The 21,137-nt window shown below is 37.8% G+C and overlaps 1 protein-coding gene across 4 annotated transcripts; it reads left to right on the top strand.

Annotated features, from left to right (window-relative positions):
* Positions 1–626: 626 nt before the first annotated feature.
* Positions 627–20,184, top strand: LOC136253196 (nuclear pore glycoprotein p62-like). Of its 4 annotated transcripts, XM_066045825.1 has the most exons (15): positions 627–713; positions 833–882; positions 1,845–2,006; positions 2,140–2,192; positions 2,250–2,288; positions 2,908–3,096; positions 3,150–3,209; positions 3,821–3,964; positions 4,030–4,071; positions 4,761–4,799; positions 4,865–4,909; positions 8,577–8,633; positions 8,696–8,782; positions 8,833–8,895; positions 10,862–11,790. In XM_066045825.1, the coding sequence occupies exons 2-15, from the start codon at positions 861–863 to the stop codon at positions 11,672–11,674; spliced, it is 1,815 nt and encodes a 604-aa protein (XP_065901897.1). In that variant the 5' UTR covers positions 627–713; positions 833–860; the 3' UTR covers positions 11,675–11,790. The 4 variants fall into 4 exon arrangements, with proteins under 4 accessions (XP_065901897.1, XP_065901896.1, XP_065901895.1 ...); XM_066045826.1 differs by lacking the exons at positions 627–713; positions 833–882 and adding an exon at positions 894–1,176; XM_066045824.1 differs by lacking the exons at positions 1,845–2,006; positions 2,140–2,192; positions 2,250–2,288; ... (8 more) ...; positions 8,833–8,895; positions 10,862–11,790 and adding exons at positions 12,357–12,497; positions 12,534–13,268; positions 13,390–13,862; ... (5 more) ...; positions 19,337–19,416; positions 20,062–20,184.
* The last annotated feature ends 953 nt before the right edge of the window (positions 20,185–21,137 follow it).

Raw genomic sequence — 21,137 nt, 5'->3', positions numbered from 1 at the left:
GGACATAGCAAAGTGTCTGTTCTGCTCTCCACAAACTTGGAAGATGCTGGTGCAGCTGGCGATAATAAACTTTCATTAGCTTCAGCTTGTTTACTAGGTACCTCTGGCTGCTGGAAATAAGTCTCCTGTTCACACAAGGATGCTGATATTGCTAGGGCCATTTGCAGCTCCTCTTCTTCCATAGCAACCACTGGATCATAATATGTAGTCCTTTTCTTTTTAGTGATATTTCCTCCTTTACTTGATGGCTGCTTCTTAAACAGCTCATCACATTCTGCTAAAAGTTCTCTGTTATTTTGTAGCTCCTTTTCTTCTTGTTTGGTGAGGTTATTCTTCCGTTTAATCAATGCTAATAGTTCCGGGGTTGAAATACCTTTACTTCTTGCACACATCTTAAGATGGAGTGTCCTGGCCTTGCCTGATTGGTACAGTTTTCCGCAAATGTAGCAAGCTAGCCTGTCATGATGATCTGTTTGCTCGCCACTACTGCTTGGTTCTTCGTCTGGATGCAATCTCTTACTCGAGTCCCTTTTATTCATCACAGATCATCATAGTATAAATGTACAGCTATATGTCTAGCTTAGCATATAATATCTATGCCTCTATCAAATTTACACTCTAATCAATGCACAGCCTATTACTTTAGCGCTGGGCGCTTATTTTTTGTAAGAGTTGACGATTGTTCTCGACTGCGAAAGCATATACATCATCTGGTAAGTGTCGTTGTGTGTACTTTATGCAGTGTTTATAATGTATTAATGTGTTTCACTGTCTGTTCCCGTCACCATAAACGATGTGCATTATTTAGAATTACACATGTATTCTTTTACAGATTAAGCGTTGCAGCATATTGGAGTAGGATGCAACCAACACAGGGAACTGGTAAGTTATGTAGCCTTGAATTTAATCTGCTAAGCGTCTTGCACGATTGCCACTGCTTGGTATGTGTGTATAAATGGTTGTATGTCGTGTTTGTATGGTACAGATCACAGGTTAAGTCTCGCTCGTTGTATAGCTTACAAGTAACCGTCAATTAGTCCACACTAGAAGGTGTGAACTGAAGATACGCGCTTTTTCGACAGAGTTAACAGCATGGCTTTTAAATCGTATACATTAGTAGTGTACCTTTCTCAAGTGAAAACTACTGTTGTCAGGCATCAGCTTGGAACATACTTGGTGAGTAAACCTTGCATAAAAATGTGTAAAATACTAGATTATGTAGCATGTATGTACAATATTGGTTGGTACAAACCATTTGAAAGAAATTGTAGTTGATGTTTAGTGCACTGTTAGTTGAAAACCTTTTGTGAACTTAACTTACTGTGTACAGGGTATGTAAAGTGTGTTTGTACTGTGTAACAAACTTTATTTGCAGAACAAGATGTTCTATATTTACACTTTTCCATGTAAAATTGTGCACAATCAGCTGCTCAGTGTTTTGTAGATAAGGTGTTCATTAAATAACCTTTTAGGTGGTTTGTACCATACACACATGTTGATGTAACTATATAGAGATATACGTATATAGCATTGACTTGAATGCATGTAGTTGTTTGCTTCCTCAAGTCTTCAGTGTTTCTTAATGTTTAACCATGAACAGTGCTTTTTAATGATAAGTTCAGCCAAGGAAACTACAACTTGCATATGTCACTTTGCTGGTTTCTCTTTTGTTGTAGTGGTTTTGTTTTGTAACTGGTATAAAAGTTGAGTTTTGCATGGCAAAAGCATCATTTGTTTGCAATGAAAAAAAGGCTGTTTATCCCATCTCTACTTGTAGTAGTATAATGTTTGTGTGTACTTTGGGAATTTCATGTGATTCACAGTAAAATTACAAATATACCTAGACACTGCAACTACTCATGCCTTAGTTCAGTTCAACAGTGACCAGAGGCTGTCTGTTGTGCCACTGAGAAATGTTGCCACATCTGGTAATCTTGTTAGGATTGGCTCCTGCTATACTGTGAACTGGAAGGGAGAGAATTGCAATGCCATTGTCATGGCAATAGGTTTGTTGTCTGTATATGAATGTTTGAATATGGTATTTGATTTTTAGTGGAGCATTGACCATACATAGGTTTTAAACCATAATTGCTCTACAAACAGTTAGCCCTATAGCTATTGCTTATTTTATGTATGTAGGAACTAAGCCAGAAACAGCTGATGAAGAGGAGAAGGTTCATGAAGGTATAGAGGTATGGTATGTTTGCTTGTGTCTGGATAGTTAGTGTCACTGTTTTTCTTCCCCTCAGGGTGATGACAAAGGGTGTAGTCATGATGATCTGGTACAGGTAGGTGTGTATACCTCAACTGTGTATACGTACAAAATTTTGAGGTATGTAATTTTTGAGAATTGACATTTTATATTTGATGGATCACTCATTTTTCACTTAGGCCGTGTGTTATTTAACATATGGGCTATTGTTTTAATACTTGTTAAGTTTCAAGCATGAAACATTCGTGGGCAGTTATAAACAACCATGAAATCCCCAAAAATATGTCCCTTGAAAATCTGTATACATACACTATTTTCACTTAGGCCATGTGTTATTTAACATATGGGCTATTGTTTTAATACTTGTTAAAAAGTTTCAAGCATGAAACATTCGTGGGCAGTTAAACAACCATGAAATCCCCAGAAAAACGTCCCTCGGAAATCTGTATACATATGCTACTTTTCATTTGTGTTATCATTGCTCCTGTTTGGATAACTTTCATATTGTGTAATCACGTTTGTTTCATTGTGTAATCATAAACTACTCAAAACATCCTATTTTCTTCTTGTGAAAGATGTATGTATATACTAGCAAATTCTCTAATAGTGCTCTCTGGTTTATGTATTTTACAAAATATATTGTAGCAGCTAGGTCTAGGTCTCTAGATCTGACTTCTGTTTTTTTTTTTCTACAGCATGGCTGGCATTTGCATGAAAAAGTTGATGGGATACCAAATGAGAACAATATACCAATCACTGATGAAAGAGTGATAAATAATGAGGGTGGAGTGGTAGGAAATAGTACAGCCAAGTGTGATGAAAGTGGAATGGGAGTGAAGATAAAACAAGAAACAGTGAATAAGAAAGATGAAACAAGAGCTAAGGTAAGAAATCATGAAGCATTTTATACTGTATCATTTGTGTGTACAATTTATAGACTGCTAAGAAATCAAAGAAGAAGAACAAAAAGAAGTCTAAAAATATGACCAATCCAAAGGTGTGTTGTGTGTAGTATGAGTGATCACATGATGTGAAGAAATAAAGATGTTAGAGGGTACATGTAACAGTCACATTTTTTTATCGTGATCTCTCATGATTACTCGTCCTTGATACAGTCTTGCTTAATTTTTCGTAACTAATTAATTGTTACTTTTGGTCCCTGAAATATATTACAAAACATACATGTTGCTGTGTTGTTAGTTTCAGCCCTGTGTTGCCTGAATCACTTGCTTTTATTACAAAGACCCAATATACGTATGTGTTGGCAAAAACCTCTTTTAATGCCCATCAGGAGACCTGGACATCCCAAGCAACTCTGAATCTGTTCCCCTTCGTGATATGCCACAATTTTCATATGTTGTCTTTGCAAATTTGTACGTACTTCAAAACGGTTGGTCCTATCAACAAAAACTAATGCATTGATCATTTGATTCTTTTATATCCATCAAAATTCCATTTAATGTTACCTCATCTCTGTACATTGTAGTGTGTGGAAGGTACAGAGATTTGCCATGCCATAGTGGTATTAGGGGCTAAAGGGTTTTAAAAAATTTACCATCTACAGAGTGGTACGGTGTACGTACGTATACTGTTACATGTCGTGTACAGGTTGACAACAAGACAACAAAGCACACTGGCGGAAGCTGTCAAGCAGCAGTGGGAAACAGTGGTGGTGGTGGTGTAAAACATGAAGAAACTAGAGGAGGGGTGATTGAGATGAAAGAAACATCAAACAATGGACCAACCACTAAAGTGAGCAATGAAGCTTTTTTGACTCTAAGTCCTTTACAGTGTGTTTGATTGTTTATATTTTGTAGAAGTTGAAAAGAAAGAAGTCCGAAACTACACCCAATTCTAAGGTAAATATGTATGTTTTTATATTAGAACACAGATACATGACATCGTTATCTACTATAGGCAACCACTGTGCTTACTGAACACGTACAGTACCCTACAATAATTGAGTTGTTTGCTTACATATGGTCCCTCCAGTTTCTTTTGGGTTGTGCTACAGCAGCAGATATAATTATCTTGTTGGTTTCTATAGACAGCCAGGGTATTTATTTCATACAAATAATCTGTTTAGGAAAAATCTCTGTAGCAACTTACTTTATGGCATTCTTTTAAGACCTACTATAAACATGGGTATAAATACAAGGGTATATACTGGGTGTTCACACTCCAGATCTCAGCTACAGTAAAACCACACTTAGTATCCACCTCTTTACTAAGACCACCACATCATAGTGGCCTTGCCAAGTACATGTAGGTCCTTGATACATGTAACTATGGTAATGGAGAACTAACTATTTTCATACAATCTGTTTTGTAGCCTCACTGATACGTTCTCTTCTCATTACTGAGGGCATTTGATCAATTTTTGAATGTACGTATGTACAGCTGTAGCCACATTACACACATGCGTGCATGCAAACTACACATGCAAAGGAAAGGATGCCAAATAAAGGTGTTTGCATGTATGCTTGTATATGCACAAATGTGGTGGAGATGTTATGGGGGGTATACTGAGTGTTTCTTGTCTTTATAGCGAAGTTTTGATGTGCACGCTGCTCATGAAAGATTCAAAGTAAGTTGCATGGCTAATCCATCATTCTAGACAAGAAAATTTATGTTCATATAAATGTGTTGTAGACATCTAAGAGACGCAAGACAGAAGAGAAAACACTGGAAATAAAGGCAAGTTCTACAATTATGGATACTGAGATTGTGGTTGTGTGATGAATACTGTACAGTAGAGTGTACAAAAAAGTTTGCAGCATGGACGAAATATTTCATGAACATTCATGAAAGCTTACTTGTCATGAACAGTTGGTGAATTCATGAATTGTTCATAAAGTAAACTAGTGTGCTCCCGCTCTATGTTCATGAACTATACTGATTGTTGTTACTAGTCCTGCCAAAGTAAAAGTTGAAAAAAGCAGCTAGGCTAGGTGAAACTTAAGGACGATTCATGAACTTAGACAGAAGAAGATTTATTTCAAAAAAGAAGCAACAGAACTCTATACAGCGGTGCGGCTATATGCAACTTTAGTCTATTAACCATTCATGACAAGTTCATGAACATATTTCATGAATAGTTCATGACATATGCTTGGAGCATTGTTCATGAAAATTCATCTCTTAATTACAAAGCTTTTTATGCATCCTACTGTATGTACTAATTTCTGTCCAAGTTGTTGGTTTTGTAAGTAACTATTTCCTACAGTAATGCAAATTTACATACTCAAGACCAATAATAGTAACCAGCTGAGCGAAATCCTGATTTGTTTGCATAATTCTGTTTTTGAGATAAATACCATTGACATAAATTCGGTAAAAACACAATTTTACCTGTGTCTTAATGAGAAAACAGTCAAGGAATGTTTGAATTACAATATCTAACATACCAATGGATTTGCCTCTTCATGGAGCGTAAGAGTATCTTTGTTTTGTTTCTGTACCGTGAAGTTACATGTGTTGGTTACTTTGTCGTAGAATTTTATCATCACCGTTTATAAGCTTGAACAACCTTCTTGCTTAATAGCATCAAGAGTTCATGATATGAACTCTTAACAACGTGGGTGTTTTTAGGCCTATAACTACACCTTGATAAATGTTCCAGTTCATGGTGAATAGAGTGACACAAGTCCCAACTCTGTCGTCCATTGCATTTGAGACTACATGATTAAACGAGTGGCTGTATTATTTCCTGTATAAACACTGCGCAGATCAATTGTTTTGCTCTTCTTGTTGTCTATTGCTATAACTCCAAAAGATAAGGCTGAAAGTTAACAGCCCATTGGTTTTCCCTCGATCTAGACAACAACAAAAAATCGTAAATGAAGTTTTAAACAATTCAGGTTTTTGCTCAGAGTGTCACATATACACAATGAAAGGTAAACTGTATTTAGACATACAATGGAACCTGTGTGAAGTGGTCACCTTCAGTCCAGGAATATTAGTTTTTGGATAGAGAGCTGGCTACCTAACTCAATATCTTCCATAAAGCAGTCATTGGCCACAAACCGTAAAGGTTCTAGTTGGACTTGTATACACAGGTTTAGTTGCACATACGTACATGCACTTAACTACATTTCGATACAGACTCACGTACATATCAGGCGTGAGTACAGCAGTACAACAAAAGCCAAAATTGAGCTAAATAAATTATGCTGTACTGTACGTTACTACGTAGTTGACAGAGCTGACCAAGCTTGGCCAGCTACAAAGCTTGTGAATCAAAAACAACAATTTATGCTGTAGTGCCTAAATCTTTGGATCACAAAGACAGCAACAAATCTGCAGATCATGTGGTGAACTTCATTTAGGATTGTATAGTGATTCAATGACGATAAACTTATCTATAATACAAGTGTGAGTATCACATCCATTTATAGAATGTATGAAGTAGTGCAGTCATTGTCATGGCTATTGCTGGCCACTTTGTATGATGCTTTTTGTGTTGCTTGGGACTGCAAAAGCAGTATGTGAGGTATAGTATAGAGCTTAATTCAAGCTGTTTCCTTACAAACTGATCGGGACTGTGGTGATGTGGCTGTTATGCTAAGGTGACCGTTAAAAGTACATACTGTATCTGAAGTGTCATTTGTTACACAACTATAGTGCAAGGACAAGTAAATGAGTAAACCTGGCTATCTTTCGCATTGAGAGATGTTATTTTGTTGGTGTTTTATCATACAGTAAGGTAGTACTGTATATTAGGGATCATGCAGAATTGGGTTTTTCCAGTCAAAAATATCACCCCAGCACCAGCCTCAATTTCCCTTCATGACAACCTGGCAGTATTGGTTATGCACAGCCAAGCCCAATAATGTCTTCAGACCAACCTCAAACCCTTCCAATAAGTTTCTATGGAATTTAAAAAAATTTCTGTTTAACAAAATCTTATTTTGACTAACCTGATGCCTTCAGCCAAGCATGACTTGACAATGGATATAGCTATGGGCTTAATTTCTTCACTGTTCGATGTCACTTCATTCCGAAATGTGCCTTTTTGCCAATTGTAGTACGTACAATACATGTATCATGGACTTGTCTTTGTCCTTCGTGTTCCAGTTTTTTTTTTGCTGACAATGCTGGCAAGGTGTCGATTCACGATAGTGTTATGTGGCTTCCCAGTGGCTGTGTTGGTATTGGTATCTCGCCCATATTTTCCATGGCAACTGGATTGATTGCAGAGACGCTTCTCGTACTGTTCTTTGTTTCTATGTAATGAACTGAACTGTTCAGTCTCGAGTACTTGGGGCTCATGAATCATCCATATTTCATGGTGACTGAATTGTATGCAGAGGTGCTTTTCCTACTGTTCTTTGTTTATGGCACGATAACAGGGTGAACATAGCCGATAGTGAACTGTAATGGCTACTTCACTTTCAAGTCAGTAATTTATACCTGGGGCGCATATTCAGACAAAAACATTAACTCTGGCGCCATCCTTTCTTTTGATGCGGTAAACCAGTCATAATAATGTTACAATAAAGTAAACAAACAAGTATAAGGAAAAAAAATTAATTAGGAATTTTAAGTTTGATTATAAATCATAGAAATAAAAAGTAGGGAGACAATCAGGGAGGTCACCTACATCTGCAGATGTACAGTGAAGTAGTGATTAAATGTCCACTAGTACATGTATATTAGGGCTGAGCGATACTACCGTTTTAGCGATATATCGCGATATTTTGAAAGTATTGATATCGCGATATTTTGTTATTAACTATCGTGATACCATGCCTGTACTTTCTGTCATTAAAAATCCATTTGTTATGCAGTACTAGGCTAAGAATCCTTGTAAATGATAAAGTCCACCCATCTGGTTTCCCCTGCAGAGAGGTGTGAACACCATAACAACCTCAAAGCATGTGTTACAATAACTGTTACTGTAAACAAGGATGATAGTGGCTAGTTTGCTATCACCTATAAGGACTTCCTGCAGGAATGCTGAGCAATATGCTATGTAGCACCAGCTATGATTGACTTATTTGTAAGTATCGTGAACTATTCAGTATTGTGAATAGTGGCTTTAGTATCGATCGTGATACTAAAATGGCAGTATCGCTCAGCCCTAATGTATATCTGCTGGTATAGGTGACCTCCCTAATTGTTTCCCTACTTTGTATTTCTATGATCCATAATCGAACATATAATTCCTAATTTTTCCTTATACTTGTTATACAGTATGTTCTATTAGAGTATTTGACAATTATATAGTAAATTTTCTTATCATGTACACTGTACTTTAATAACTTGTGTGTGTGTGTGTGGGGGGGGGGGGGGGGTTGCTTAACTACAATCTGTCCGAGTGTCCTCGATCTCCACTGTGTTACATAATAATGCTTTTGTGTAGGCAAAAGTAAAGAGTCAAAAGAATGTTAAGTTCTCAAAGAAGATGGCTGCAATAAAGGTTATCCATTCTCATATCTTGCTGGCTGTGTGTTACAAATGTTCTTTTCATTTGGTGCTCAGAAAAAGAAACATGACTTGAAAACGGCAAAGGCCAGACTATCTCAAACTCCTTCTAAGGCTTTTGATGTTAGCATTCATCCTTCTGAGGTACGCTACTTACATACTGTTTGATATTTAAATGGTGTTATCCACTGTAGATTGCTGGTCAGTCTAGGAAGGATCCTGTCAATCCAAGTTACTGGAATTATTTAGAGAACAAGGTGAGCTACATTACAGCCTAGTTATCTAAATCCCTTGGGGGAACCACTTGTTGTTTAATCACATACTGTACATACTAGGACTCAAACGAATAGCCAAATATTCGGATTTATATTCGTTTGCATTGCATCCGAATAATAAAATCAACCAGCGATTATTTGCACATGATTAGCTAAGACATGTTAACGAAATGAAAGGACGGTGGTAATAAATTGAAGAGTAGAAATAGCATTAAGCAGCCACTAATTGGTGAAGATGTACCAATGTCGTGATGAATTGCTGCATGTGCAAGACTTTGTATGGATTTGTGGCTAATTCCAGTATTTCTACTTTATTATATATACACAATGATAATCTTTTCAGAAAGGATACTATATCTGCTATGTTTTTCTTCTCAGTAATATATTCATACGTAGAAGTCACAAACCTGTTCGTGGTTATTTATAGGCTTCTTGGTGGTGGCTGCCTTAATTACTGGATTGCATTCATAGCAATGAAACCTTACACCGAATATCCGAATAATTTTGTATCAGCTAAGCAAATCTTCGAATACAGGAAACTGCTACCTTATAGCCGGAAATTTTTGAGGGATGAAACTTTCGCGATTTTTGCAAGTAATGACAGCTTCGTGAAAATATAATTGTGAAATGTTGAGATTGCACACGGCTATGTAATACCAATGTGCAAAGGTTTTCTAGACTTTCGTGAATTAAAAAAAATGTGAAAATCGGATTTTACATGGTTTTGCGAAAGTTCGTCCCTCAAAAATTTCTGGCTATACAATATTTGTTTGAGCCTTAGTACATACCTGTATTTCAACATGCACCGCTCCATTTGAGTATGCGATAGTTCTATTAGGTTAACCATGAGTTTCCTACTGAATTTAGTCCAAAATAAGATGCTTCTCCTCCCCCCCCCCCCCCCCCCCCAGTGGAAGCAAAAGTACAGTACATGGCAACAAGAGCTTATAATACTGTAAGTACGGTATGGTCTCGGGGAAAGTATCAAACAGTATGGTAGTACTGATTAAGTACAGATCCCCTCAAAAATGATCCCTACTATACTTCATTTTAAAATTGCTACTTTTTAATATGCTAGTAAATAAAAGTTTTGAGATAAGTTGAATTGTTTGGATAACTGCATACTATATTTCTTCGTAGAAAAGCCGCATTCGAATGAACACTTGTCTCGGTTATAGGCCGGGGGGTTCCAGCACATTCGGGGAATAAATAATTGCGTGGTCTCAAATAGAGGCCCGGGAAATCAATGAGTCTACTTTTAGTGGTTTTCTGCCCCTTGCTGTTGCTGTTTCTTCAGACTTATAAACATTAAATTTAGAGTCCTCTGAGGGATGCAGACGCTAGGAGTAATCGTGTGAGTATAGAATCCATACAAGTTCACGTGCAATGCAGATTGCATCATATATACAACTGTTTTTCAGCCATTTTTGGCCTTGACTACACCTGTTTACATAGTCAACACACTGTATTAGGGTTCTTTGTACTTACCGTAACAACAATGGTTCTACCATGACTCAAATTCTGAGGGCATCACTCGGACCTTTCCAAAATACATGTACACACTGACTCTCAAAGGCTCTATTAGTTTATAGGCCAGGTCACAATTGCAAAAAAAAAACCCTGGGTTTTTATATGAGGAAATATGGTACATTATATGTGGAGCTCTGTTTAACACTCTAATAGAACATACAGTACAACTGTACAAATACTCTAATAAAACAGTCTTTCACAATTGCCGGGTAAACAAGTGTATGGATAAATGAGGGTTAGATAACTTAGGGTATTATATTACACGGAGTCTTGGTAGCAACCTCGACCTGTAATGAATTTAATGCACTGTGTTCCTTGTGTAGTACAAGCTACTCTTTTATCAAATACTTTTTATTTTGTTACATATGCTGTAGTTTAGTATTTATGTACACATATTAATGTATTTTATGTTATCTAGATCATGAGCTGTGAGAGAAATTTGACTGATATGAGATATGAATTGGAGAGGAGGGACCATGAGATGAAAGGACAAATGGACAACATGGTTAGCTTACTAGATGCACGATTACCCCTTCATGGACCGGCACCATTTGCACATCATTTTCCCTACCCTATTTGTCCTCCTCCACCACCACTGTCCGTACCTGCACCACCACAAGGACGTTACCAGAATTTTGAACGTGTGAATGGGTGGAGTTATTATCCACCAAGATTGCCATCAGAAGCTATCGTGTATAACTACCCAAACTTGTCCTACCATGACAGTTCTTGTGGTGCTGAGATACAGTCACTCTCTTCACCTGACCTGCCACAATCTAATGCTGCCCTACCACAGCAGCAAGGTTTAGTGCAGCTGGGAGACACTCGTAGACAGCAGTCGTCACAATTTTTTACTAATTCTGCATCACCATCTAGCTCGACACAGCAGCTCGATCAAGTACAGTGTTTGTCTTTGTCAGCGGAATCACCACGGTTATCTAGTCAACAAACCACTATGCAGCCTAAAGAATTATGCAAGACACGAAAGTCTCAACGCTTCAGTCAAGTACAGGATTCATCTTCAACAGAATCACCTTATTCGTCCAGTGACAAAAGCAACACAATACGGCTTAGAAAGTTGCACCACACTTGCCTGTTTCGGTCATCCAAATGTGCCAGTACAGATCCATCATCAAGCGCAATACAACAATCAAGTAAGATACAGAGTGACAAACAGAGTGTCAAACATCAAAGGAAAAGCATCCGGTCAGCGAAAGCTAAGAAACAATGAAGACAGCATGATTTTTCAGTGATTAATGTTTTTATTGATTGCTCCATTTCTCTCATCATCAGTTGTACAGTAAATAGTTGTAAGCATTTCAATACCATGACAATCATAATAATGAATTGTAAGGGACAGCATTAACATTATATGGGGTGGAAAGCTGGATTTGGGAAAGTGATTATGTTTTTTTAAATTCCATAGGCGCATTATACTTATCCCTGTACATATGCCTGCGATGTTTTGTCTAGTTCAAATGAAATGAAAACTCTAGTAAGTACGTGATCATGTATTTCTAAAATGACTAACTTGCTGACGTGTTCATGCTCAATTACGATTTTCAAAATTTATAATCATATGCATGTACATAGAAAATGGAATCTTCATACTTTTATGATAATTATTGCATGGTTCTGGGCTGACCTGTGATCTGTGTTGTGCGATTTGTGTCATCATAACTGAGGTTGTATGTATTGTGGAGTAGTGTTTATGTGTTCAATTACAGTAAAATGTTGTTAGTCAGTCCAAAAAATTTATCCTTTGCAACAAAGTACCCTTTTTATGTGGTCGAAGTTACCTGTGACTGTTACTAGCACAGTGGCCACTATGATGGGTGGTCTCATTAGAGAGAGTCTTCATTGTGTTCTCAATGTGTGTTATCAGGACTAAAATTATATTGTTTTATTTTCAGGATTCAATCTTGGTGGTATGGGAGGTGGTTTGAAATTAGGTGGTGGATTAACATCTCAAGGAGGTGGAGGTGGCTTACAACTTGGCGGTGGTGGTCTCAATTTAGGAGGTGGATTACAGCAAGGTGGAGGCCTACAATTAGGTGGTGGTTTACAACAAAGTGGAGGCTTACAATTAGGTGGTGGTTTACAACAAAGTGGAGGCTTACAATTGGGTGGTTTACAACAATCCTCTCAAGCTTCTGGACTTAACCTTGGTGGAGGTTTACAACAGTCTAGAGGTTTACAACAGTCTGGAGGCTTACAGTTGGGTGGTTTACAACAAACCTCTCAAGCTTCTGGACTTAGACTTGGTGGAGGTTTACAACAAAGTAGTGGTTTACAACAAGGTGGTGGTTTAACTTTAGGTGGTAGCTTACAACAGACATCTGGAGCTGGTGTGAAACTTGGAGGAGGTTTACACCAGCAAGGTGGCGGCTTACAATTGGGTGGTGGTTTACAACAGCAGTCAACTAGTACAGGCTTAAATTTAGGTGGAGGTTTACAACAAGGTGGTGGCTTACAGTTAGGTGGTGCTGGTGGTGGCTTGAAGCTTGGTGGAACCTCACAACAGCCTAGTGGCTTACAATTGGGTGGTGGCTTACAAACAAGCTCTCAAGGAGCCACCTTACAGATGGGTGGTGGCTTACAAACAAGTTCTCAAGGAGCCACCTTACAGATGGGTGGTGGCTTACAACAAGGAGGCGGCCTTCAACTTGGAAAACACACTCACCCTGGAGCAAGCCAGCAAACTAGTTCAACTGGTATGTCAAGTGGTCTTCAATTAGGAACATCAACTGCTGCTACAGGCCTGAAGTTAGGTCAAGTCACTGTGCAATCTTTAGGACAAGGTCTTCCAATGGGACAAGGACTAGGTACATACTTGTATTTAGTGTGTATGTGAGCATGTTCTAATCCATTGCTGAAAACTAGTGTGTATATCAATTTTGTCATAAAGTACTGTACATGCCTATTGATACTATTTACATTATGTAGGTTTACAACTCAGCCAGGCTCAGTCTTCTGGTGGCCTACAACTTGGTCAACAAAGGGCAGCTACTACAGCTGGTGGCGGCCTACAACTGGGACAGAATCCATCCTTATTATTAGCCTCACAACAAAAGCCACAACCCACCCTTACCACCGGGCTCCAATTAGGACAGCCACAACAGTCTTCTACTGGCACCCAAGGATTTGGTTTGCAGTTAGGAGTCAGCCAGTCTAAAGCACCAACATCCACCCTTGCCCCACTAACAATTAATACTGGTTTGTTAAGCCAGCCTGCAAGGAGCGCAGCTGTTGCTACTGCTAGTGGTATAGGGAATACAGGACTGCAGACTATTGGTAAACCACCCCCAGCCTATACTGCCCCATCTTCTAGTGCTAGTATACCTGCCACCTCTACTGCTGGAGGTGTCCCTACTGGTAAGAAATATACTTATAAGCAACTGGAGAAGATGATCAATGAAGTAAGTGTATGTGTGTGTACATGTACAAGCATGTTGATTGTGTGTGTGTGTGTGTGTGTGTGCGTGTGCGTGTGTGTGTGTACACATGCTTGTATGTACATGGTAGGCTTTTGTTTGTAATGATTATTCAAATATTGAGAGTTGAGACCATTTCAATTCAGATGATCATGAATTACTGTACTGTGTATAGTGAAATGTGTGGTTGTTCGTCCTTAGTGACTCCTGTATATATGTATGGAATATGTCTATTGTTTCATTTAAGGACTGTGTATCATGTACATATTGGTTACTGTTGTATTTGTGTAGTGGAGTTCAGAGCTGCAGGAACAAGAGAAAGTGTTCCTCCAACAAGCACAGATGGTTAACCAGTGGGACAGGCTGTTAACTGATAATGGAGACAAAGTATGTTGTCAATTGTTGTAGGCAGTTTGCATGCAGTCTGTGAGCATGCGTGTGTGTGCATGTGTGTGTGACTGTGTGTCAGACATGGGGCCAAGTACATGAGTACTTATACTTAAGTACGCTTAAGTACAAGTTTGAAAGTACTTGTACTTTACTTAAATACTTTCTTAATTACCTCAATGTACTTATACTCAAGTATTTTGCTATACACTTGAGTACTTAAAGTACTTTTAAGTACTTGTAAGTACTTTCAAGTACTGCAATAATTGTAGTTTGTACATAGTGAATGTTAATGAAAATAAATTTGATGAAGTTATACTTTTTTAGCTTCTTGAAATTTTTTAGTGCGTTTTACAACCTTACAACATATCATGTAGCCATGAGAAGCTGTTTTATTGGAATTCTGGTATATATACTGTACAGCGTAATAATTTGACGGGGGAAATTTTGATGAATTCTCTATCTCTTGAATATTGACGAATGTCCTGCACCAGAAGTATTCTAATTAACTAGTCACGTAAGCTTTGATGAGGAAAATTTTGACGAATGGCAAGCATTTCATCAAATTAGTCAAAATTTTCCCCCATCAAATTATTATGTTGTATGGTAACAAAAACAATGCTGTTGTTTAAATTGAGAGTTGAAGAGAATGGTTGACAAAAAACATGGAATTATACCTGCTGTCATGAAATATTTTGCAATTCCTGAAGTTTTATTTGAAGGAGACTGAAAGGCTAAATGCAACTACTGTAATGAGAGGTTTGTTGAACTGGTGGTAGCGCTTGGTATGAAATTATCATTTATAGTGCATGCATTCTTCTACATCAGACACAACTCCTTGTGAAGAAGACAACTCAATTATGGTGACTGAAATTACTTTACATACTGAACTTGACGACTACTTGCATTTTGGAAATCCCATTTGTATGAAAAAAACCACCTAGCTTGCATACTTTTTGGAAAGATAATCGCATAGCGTATCCTTCCTTTTTCATGTTCTTTTTCATACTTGTATCATTTATCCCATTAAGCAGTTATTTAGCATCGCAGCTAAAATAAAATTTAAACCTGAGTGCAGTAGACTTATATTGATTTAAAAATTGAATGATTATTAAGCAATTCTGTGAATATAAAAACTGTACCTTGCATGTTTGTACCTCAAGCTTAAGTTACTATGCATGGCTGCATAAATTTTGCTATAGGAAAATGTACTGTACTTGTACTTTACCCAAGTACTTTCAGTATGTACTTGTACTTTACTTAAGTTCTGTCGTGATTTCAATTGGAGTACTTGTACTTGTACTTCACAAACTCAAAAGTACTTGTACTTTACTTAAGTACTTTTAAATGTACTTGGCCCCATGTCTGCTGTGTGTGTAGTGTGTACATGTGTGTGTGCAGAACAATGTGTATGAAGTGTGGTGTAAGTGTTCATACACGTATGTACTTCATATGCACTAGTAATAAAAAAAATTTACGTTGTCTTCATAGATTACTGAACTGAACAGTGAAGTCGAGAGAGTAAAGAATGAGCAGAAAAGGTTTGTATTCACTGCACTGATAGTTTTTAGTTTTTTTTTTGTTTTTTTAAAAGTCTGTGGTACTTCGTAAATCATTCTATGTAACTGTGTTGTAGTATTCAAACTTTTACACATGTCCTTGTGCATTTTGTATATACCTTAATTGGGGTTCAGTCCTGTAAGTTATAGAGCATTGGTATAATCTATTCATTGTTCTTATACATCTCACTGCATTGCTATAACCTGTTATGACACATGTTTGTTCCTCAGACTAAACAACGAGTTAGACTTGATAGACACGCAACAGAAGGAGCTGGAGGAGATCCTTGCTCCATTGGAACATGCTGTTGGGTCATACGTCACTTCTACTGGTCAACACACTGATCAGGAAAGGAAGACAACGTGAGAATAACTGTAGTTGACAATTAGTTCGTTGGTGTAATCCACAAATGTATTTCAAATTACAATGCAATTCACATGTATTTCAAATTACATTACACAATGCATTCAGTAGTCAGTTGTCTAATGCTATACATTATCTCCTTATAGTTATCAGATGGTGGAGGATATTAACCTCCAACTACAGGATATGGGTACTGATATTACGAGTGTCATTGACCGAGTCAACCAGGCAAATGCTAATCAAGATGAGAATAGTCCTGTAAGTAATCGTTACTGTTTGTAGTGTGTTGTGTGTGCTGTGGGCAAGTCCATGCATGAGAGTATTACATAACACTGTGTCTTATAATGTTTTCTTTTGTGTTTTTTAAAACCAGGTGCATGCCCACAGCTGGCCGAAGGCTGGCTGTGGGCGCGCACCTGGTTTACTGAAATTGTTTTTGTAAAAGTGTGTGTGTGTGTGTGTGTGTGTGTGTGTGTGTGTGTGTGTGTGTGTGCGTGCGTGCGTGTGTGTGTGTGTGTGTACCTATCTATGTTTGTCCCTACACACCCACATGAGCAAAATCATTAAATAGTAAAAACAGCTTTTATGTGTAAGAAGGAGAAGCGAAATGAAGTCTGTATTAACTTACGCACTTGATAAACTTTGCTCTGAGGTCTTTTCGGCTCTCTGAAATATGGGTGTGGCAACTCTCCTTAGACTTTATGAATTACCTTCCCTTCAGGCATTTAACAATTAAGAAACAACAGAGCAGGCCCTGTAGACTACCAGGAATAGCCTATCCCTTCGGTTGGAAAGGGGGTGTACCCTAACGTACGTGAATGAAAATGAAGAGCAGCTTTGAGGCTTTGTCAAGAGAATTTGTGGGAAAAAACACTATAGTCAAACTATAAAACAGTTTAGAAGATACTTCTGTGTGTAATATGTTGTTAAAAGCAGTTTGTTTAACAAGCGCTTCCTTAGCAGTGCATAGCAACGTAACTGAAGAATTACGAAAGTTTCATGAATTATGAAATCCGAGAATTACAATAAAGTACTTTTGCATTATTGTACGACATAAAATAGTAATGCATAGTTGGTTAATTGCAGATGAGTTAGCTAGCCGCATGGCGCCTAGTATTTAGAAGTAGCAAAACATCAACTTGTTCATTTTGTAATCACTCCAATGTTCAGCAATACATGTAATACTGTTGTGTCTATTATAGATGTTCCAGATCACCAAGATCCTTAATGCACATACTGATACACTGGGTTGGGTTGACAGGAATGTCTGTAAGTTAATACTTGTCTTGATGTTGTGTAGACTTTCATACATTGGTCTGTAATTTCTACTATAGCAGTGTGGAACAATGGCTAGTTCAAGAACTGGAATTTACAAAAATTGGTAGTTAGTCACAACAACACTTTAAACAAGCCTCACCACAAACACAGTATTAGTACATGATACCCTTTCATACAGTACATGGAGGTTTGGACTTGCTCACAAAATGTACAGTACTGAAAGAAGTCCAATTTTACAATGCCTTCGTGGAGCCTTTGCAGTACAGTAGACCCTCGGTTATCCGGCCCCCGTTTATCCGGAACCTCGATTATCCGGAATTGAAAATGACTGTTCTATTAGAGTATTTTGAGTATAGGTGTGCGTTCTATTAGAGTATTTCAACGGAGCTCTGTATATAAATGTATGGGCTTCAATTATCCGAACTATTCACTTATCCGAACACTTTTATCATTTCCTGAGAACAAAGGGGTTCGGATAACCGAGGGTCTACTGTATTGGTCAAACCCAAAGTGTCTTTAGTGTTGCTATGAACATTGAGTGCAATTTTCTGCTAGCTGACTAACTGATGCCTTCAGCCTATCATAACTCAATAACTGCTTAGGTTACAGGCTTAATTTATTGCACCTTTAGATATCGCTTCAGTCCGATTGGTGCCTTTTGGCATACTACAATACGTACAATGCACACATCATGGACTTACCTTTGTCCTCCTTTTGTGTTCCATTTTTTTTAATGCTGACAGTACAAGGTGTCAGACTTGTGGTAGCACGTTATGGTTTCCCAGTGATGACTACTTTGTATCATGTTTATAATGAGAATCGTCCATAGTCTCCGTAGAGACTGGATTGATTACAGAGATACATTTTGTACTGTTCTTTGTTTGTAACACCGTGTAGTGTGCTGAGACATCTGAAGACGAAACATAATGGCCACTTCATTTTCAGTAATTCATAGTTGGGGCCTACGTTCAGATATATTGTACTTTGCGTGGGAGGATCAAAGCAACGCCGCGTATCGTATTCTCCATACAGTACTAATCAACTGCATAACTGTACTGTATGAGTCATACAGTACAGTTATGCACTTAATTGGGCAAATACATTACAGTTATGCAGAGAATTTATTTGTGGAATGTTACATGAACAACACACCGTAAATCATTAAAGCCAGCCAAACTAATTCTACGAGTTTGTTCTACGGCTAGGAATAGATTGTATAAACAATTACTGATCATCTGATCACGAAGTTTTTAAACACGACTCCACTAAGACAGCACGATTGATCACGTGCGAGACATTGTAAATCGCTAAAACTAGCCAAACTAATCCTATTAGTTCGTTCTACAACTAGAAATAGATTATATGAACACTTACTGATATCCTTATCACCGAAAATCGCAGTGGTTTGAGTACTGGAGAAAATCGCTCCGAGCCAGACGTGACCAGGAAGTACAATATAACACTTAAAGCAACGCCTTGCTTGTGTGTATGAAAAATACAGTACTGGGGGGGGGGGGGGGGGCGTCTCAAGGCAAATATGGCATATTAGCCTCTCGATACACCCCCTCGTACTGTTTTTCCGTACACATGTGCGGCGGTGCTTCAACTCTAACGTAAAGTTAATTGTATGATGCGCATGTGTGGCACTATTTTTTCAGTTCACAGTCAAAGGCAAAGAAACAAGTGCAAGGAAAAATAGGAATTTTAAGTTTCCTTTTTTGCATTGCTTCATGTGTTGTGGTAAACAAGTATTTAAGCTGTTGTGTTTAATAAGTGTTTTTAAAATTGATAACAGTGAAACCTAGTCTAATGTCATTGTTGTGTTGTTGTGTTTACATGTGTTTATATTTCTCTCTAATTTTTCTTACTAGTGTTACTACAAGACAAGGTGAAAAATGTTGCAGTACTTAGTGAGCAGAGAAGAAGAGAGCAAGAACACAGCTTACGTCAGGTACGGGTAGGATAGTTCATTGTGTTGTATCTCAGAGCTGTATCCATAAGATTTCCAGAAAAGCCATTAAAAGTGAACGGATTTGCAAAATGGGGTCTTCCACACACATCTAATTCTATGAACTTGAAAGACTAACTTTGTGTGTAAGTGTTATAAGCCTGAAATTTTCTCCATCCATTGAGCTATGTTGGTACTCACTGCCAACCAAAAATTTCAAGTCATTAGCTGTTTCTAATCTGAAGTTATGTATTGTCAAAATTTGTAAATTGGATGTGCATTGAAGATCCCTTTTCGCAAATCTGGTCACAAACGTCATCTAATGGTTAATTACAGCAGTGAGAGTTTAATCCCTCAGACTTTTTGTCTCAGTGGTCTACCATGGAATGGAATGTAACGCACATACATATACTAATTTAAGGCTTTAACAATAAAGTTATTATTTTGCTCCTCAATACATACTAACTGCTCTAATAGAACAGACACTTTCTTTTAAAGGAACAGACAATTTTAGGTCGGTGGCATCAGTTGCAAAATCTCCTCTATATCCCAGACACCTTGTAATGTAGTTGACTGTGTGCATATCTATACACACGTGGTATACTGTTATTACTGTACGATTACTTATATTGTCATCACTCACTACAGGCTTATGATCACTCTTAGGAGACACCTTCACCACATGAACTTGTAATTAATATAGCAACACTATTGTATTACATGTAATATGGTTTTGATGTTACCAGCAACATGATTAATTTCTGTAAATGACATTTGTTTTCATGTCACTTTTGGAGCGGTGGAGGATTATGGTTTGCACTTTACACGCATAGCACTCAAGGAGCTATAACTTAACACGGAGGTTTGTCCTTATACCAAATGCTGATACTATTAAGCCAAGCAATGTATAAGTACAAATCTCAGTAATAAAACTTTGAATGTACGCTACATCATGTACAATACAGCTAACGCACAAATATAGAAAGTGTCAGTTGCACTCTTCGTGGTAAGGTTGAAATTGTTGAAGGAAGTTCACAACCATCCCAGCGATTATCAATCGGATTACTTGGAGATCCTTTAACTGTACCATCGTTCTTATAGTAATTGTATGTGCGGTATTTGCTGAAGGTAATCCCAACAATGTGATCGTAGATGGGGGCTAGGATGAACACCATTGTTCGCTGTACACTGGTCAATAATCTTCCTGTGATCCATTAGGATAACTCCACTCCACTCATAATCTATATTACGGTTGAACACTCCTTTATAAGCATAGACCACTGTTCCTTTATGGTAGGCTACTATCATCTGTTCAGTAGGATGGAACCTTGCCTTATTTGGTATGTTACACCAGCTGGTAGCATGTTGAACACAAGCCCTATAGTAGTCACTGTAGAACCTCATGTTGGTAGTGAGGGGAGGTCTTCTAAGTAAGAGTGTTGCCATACTAGTATCCATCCTCCTCCATCCAAAGTGGTCTCCATCTCACAATATATCTGTTAAATAAAAATTAATATCCTTGCATCATGTAGCTAGAGACATATTCAAAGTTTAAATCAGTAAGATAAGTTGCCATGATACAAATATTGTCAAATAGACCTTGTAACTTTTGGGGATTCCTACCAAAATTTTAGTATAATTATGTACATGTAGGCCATTGTCTGAATTACTAAGACATGCACTATAAGATGGTTCAGTGGTGCCTCAGGGAATGACATAACCAC

The sequence above is a fragment of the Dysidea avara genome, chromosome 4, assembly GCF_963678975.1.
Source record: "Dysidea avara chromosome 4, odDysAvar1.4, whole genome shotgun sequence".
Taxonomy (NCBI): domain Eukaryota; kingdom Metazoa; phylum Porifera; class Demospongiae; order Dictyoceratida; family Dysideidae; genus Dysidea; species Dysidea avara.
Note: the sequence above shows the minus strand (reverse complement) of the source record. Positions and strands in the feature narration are given on the sequence as shown.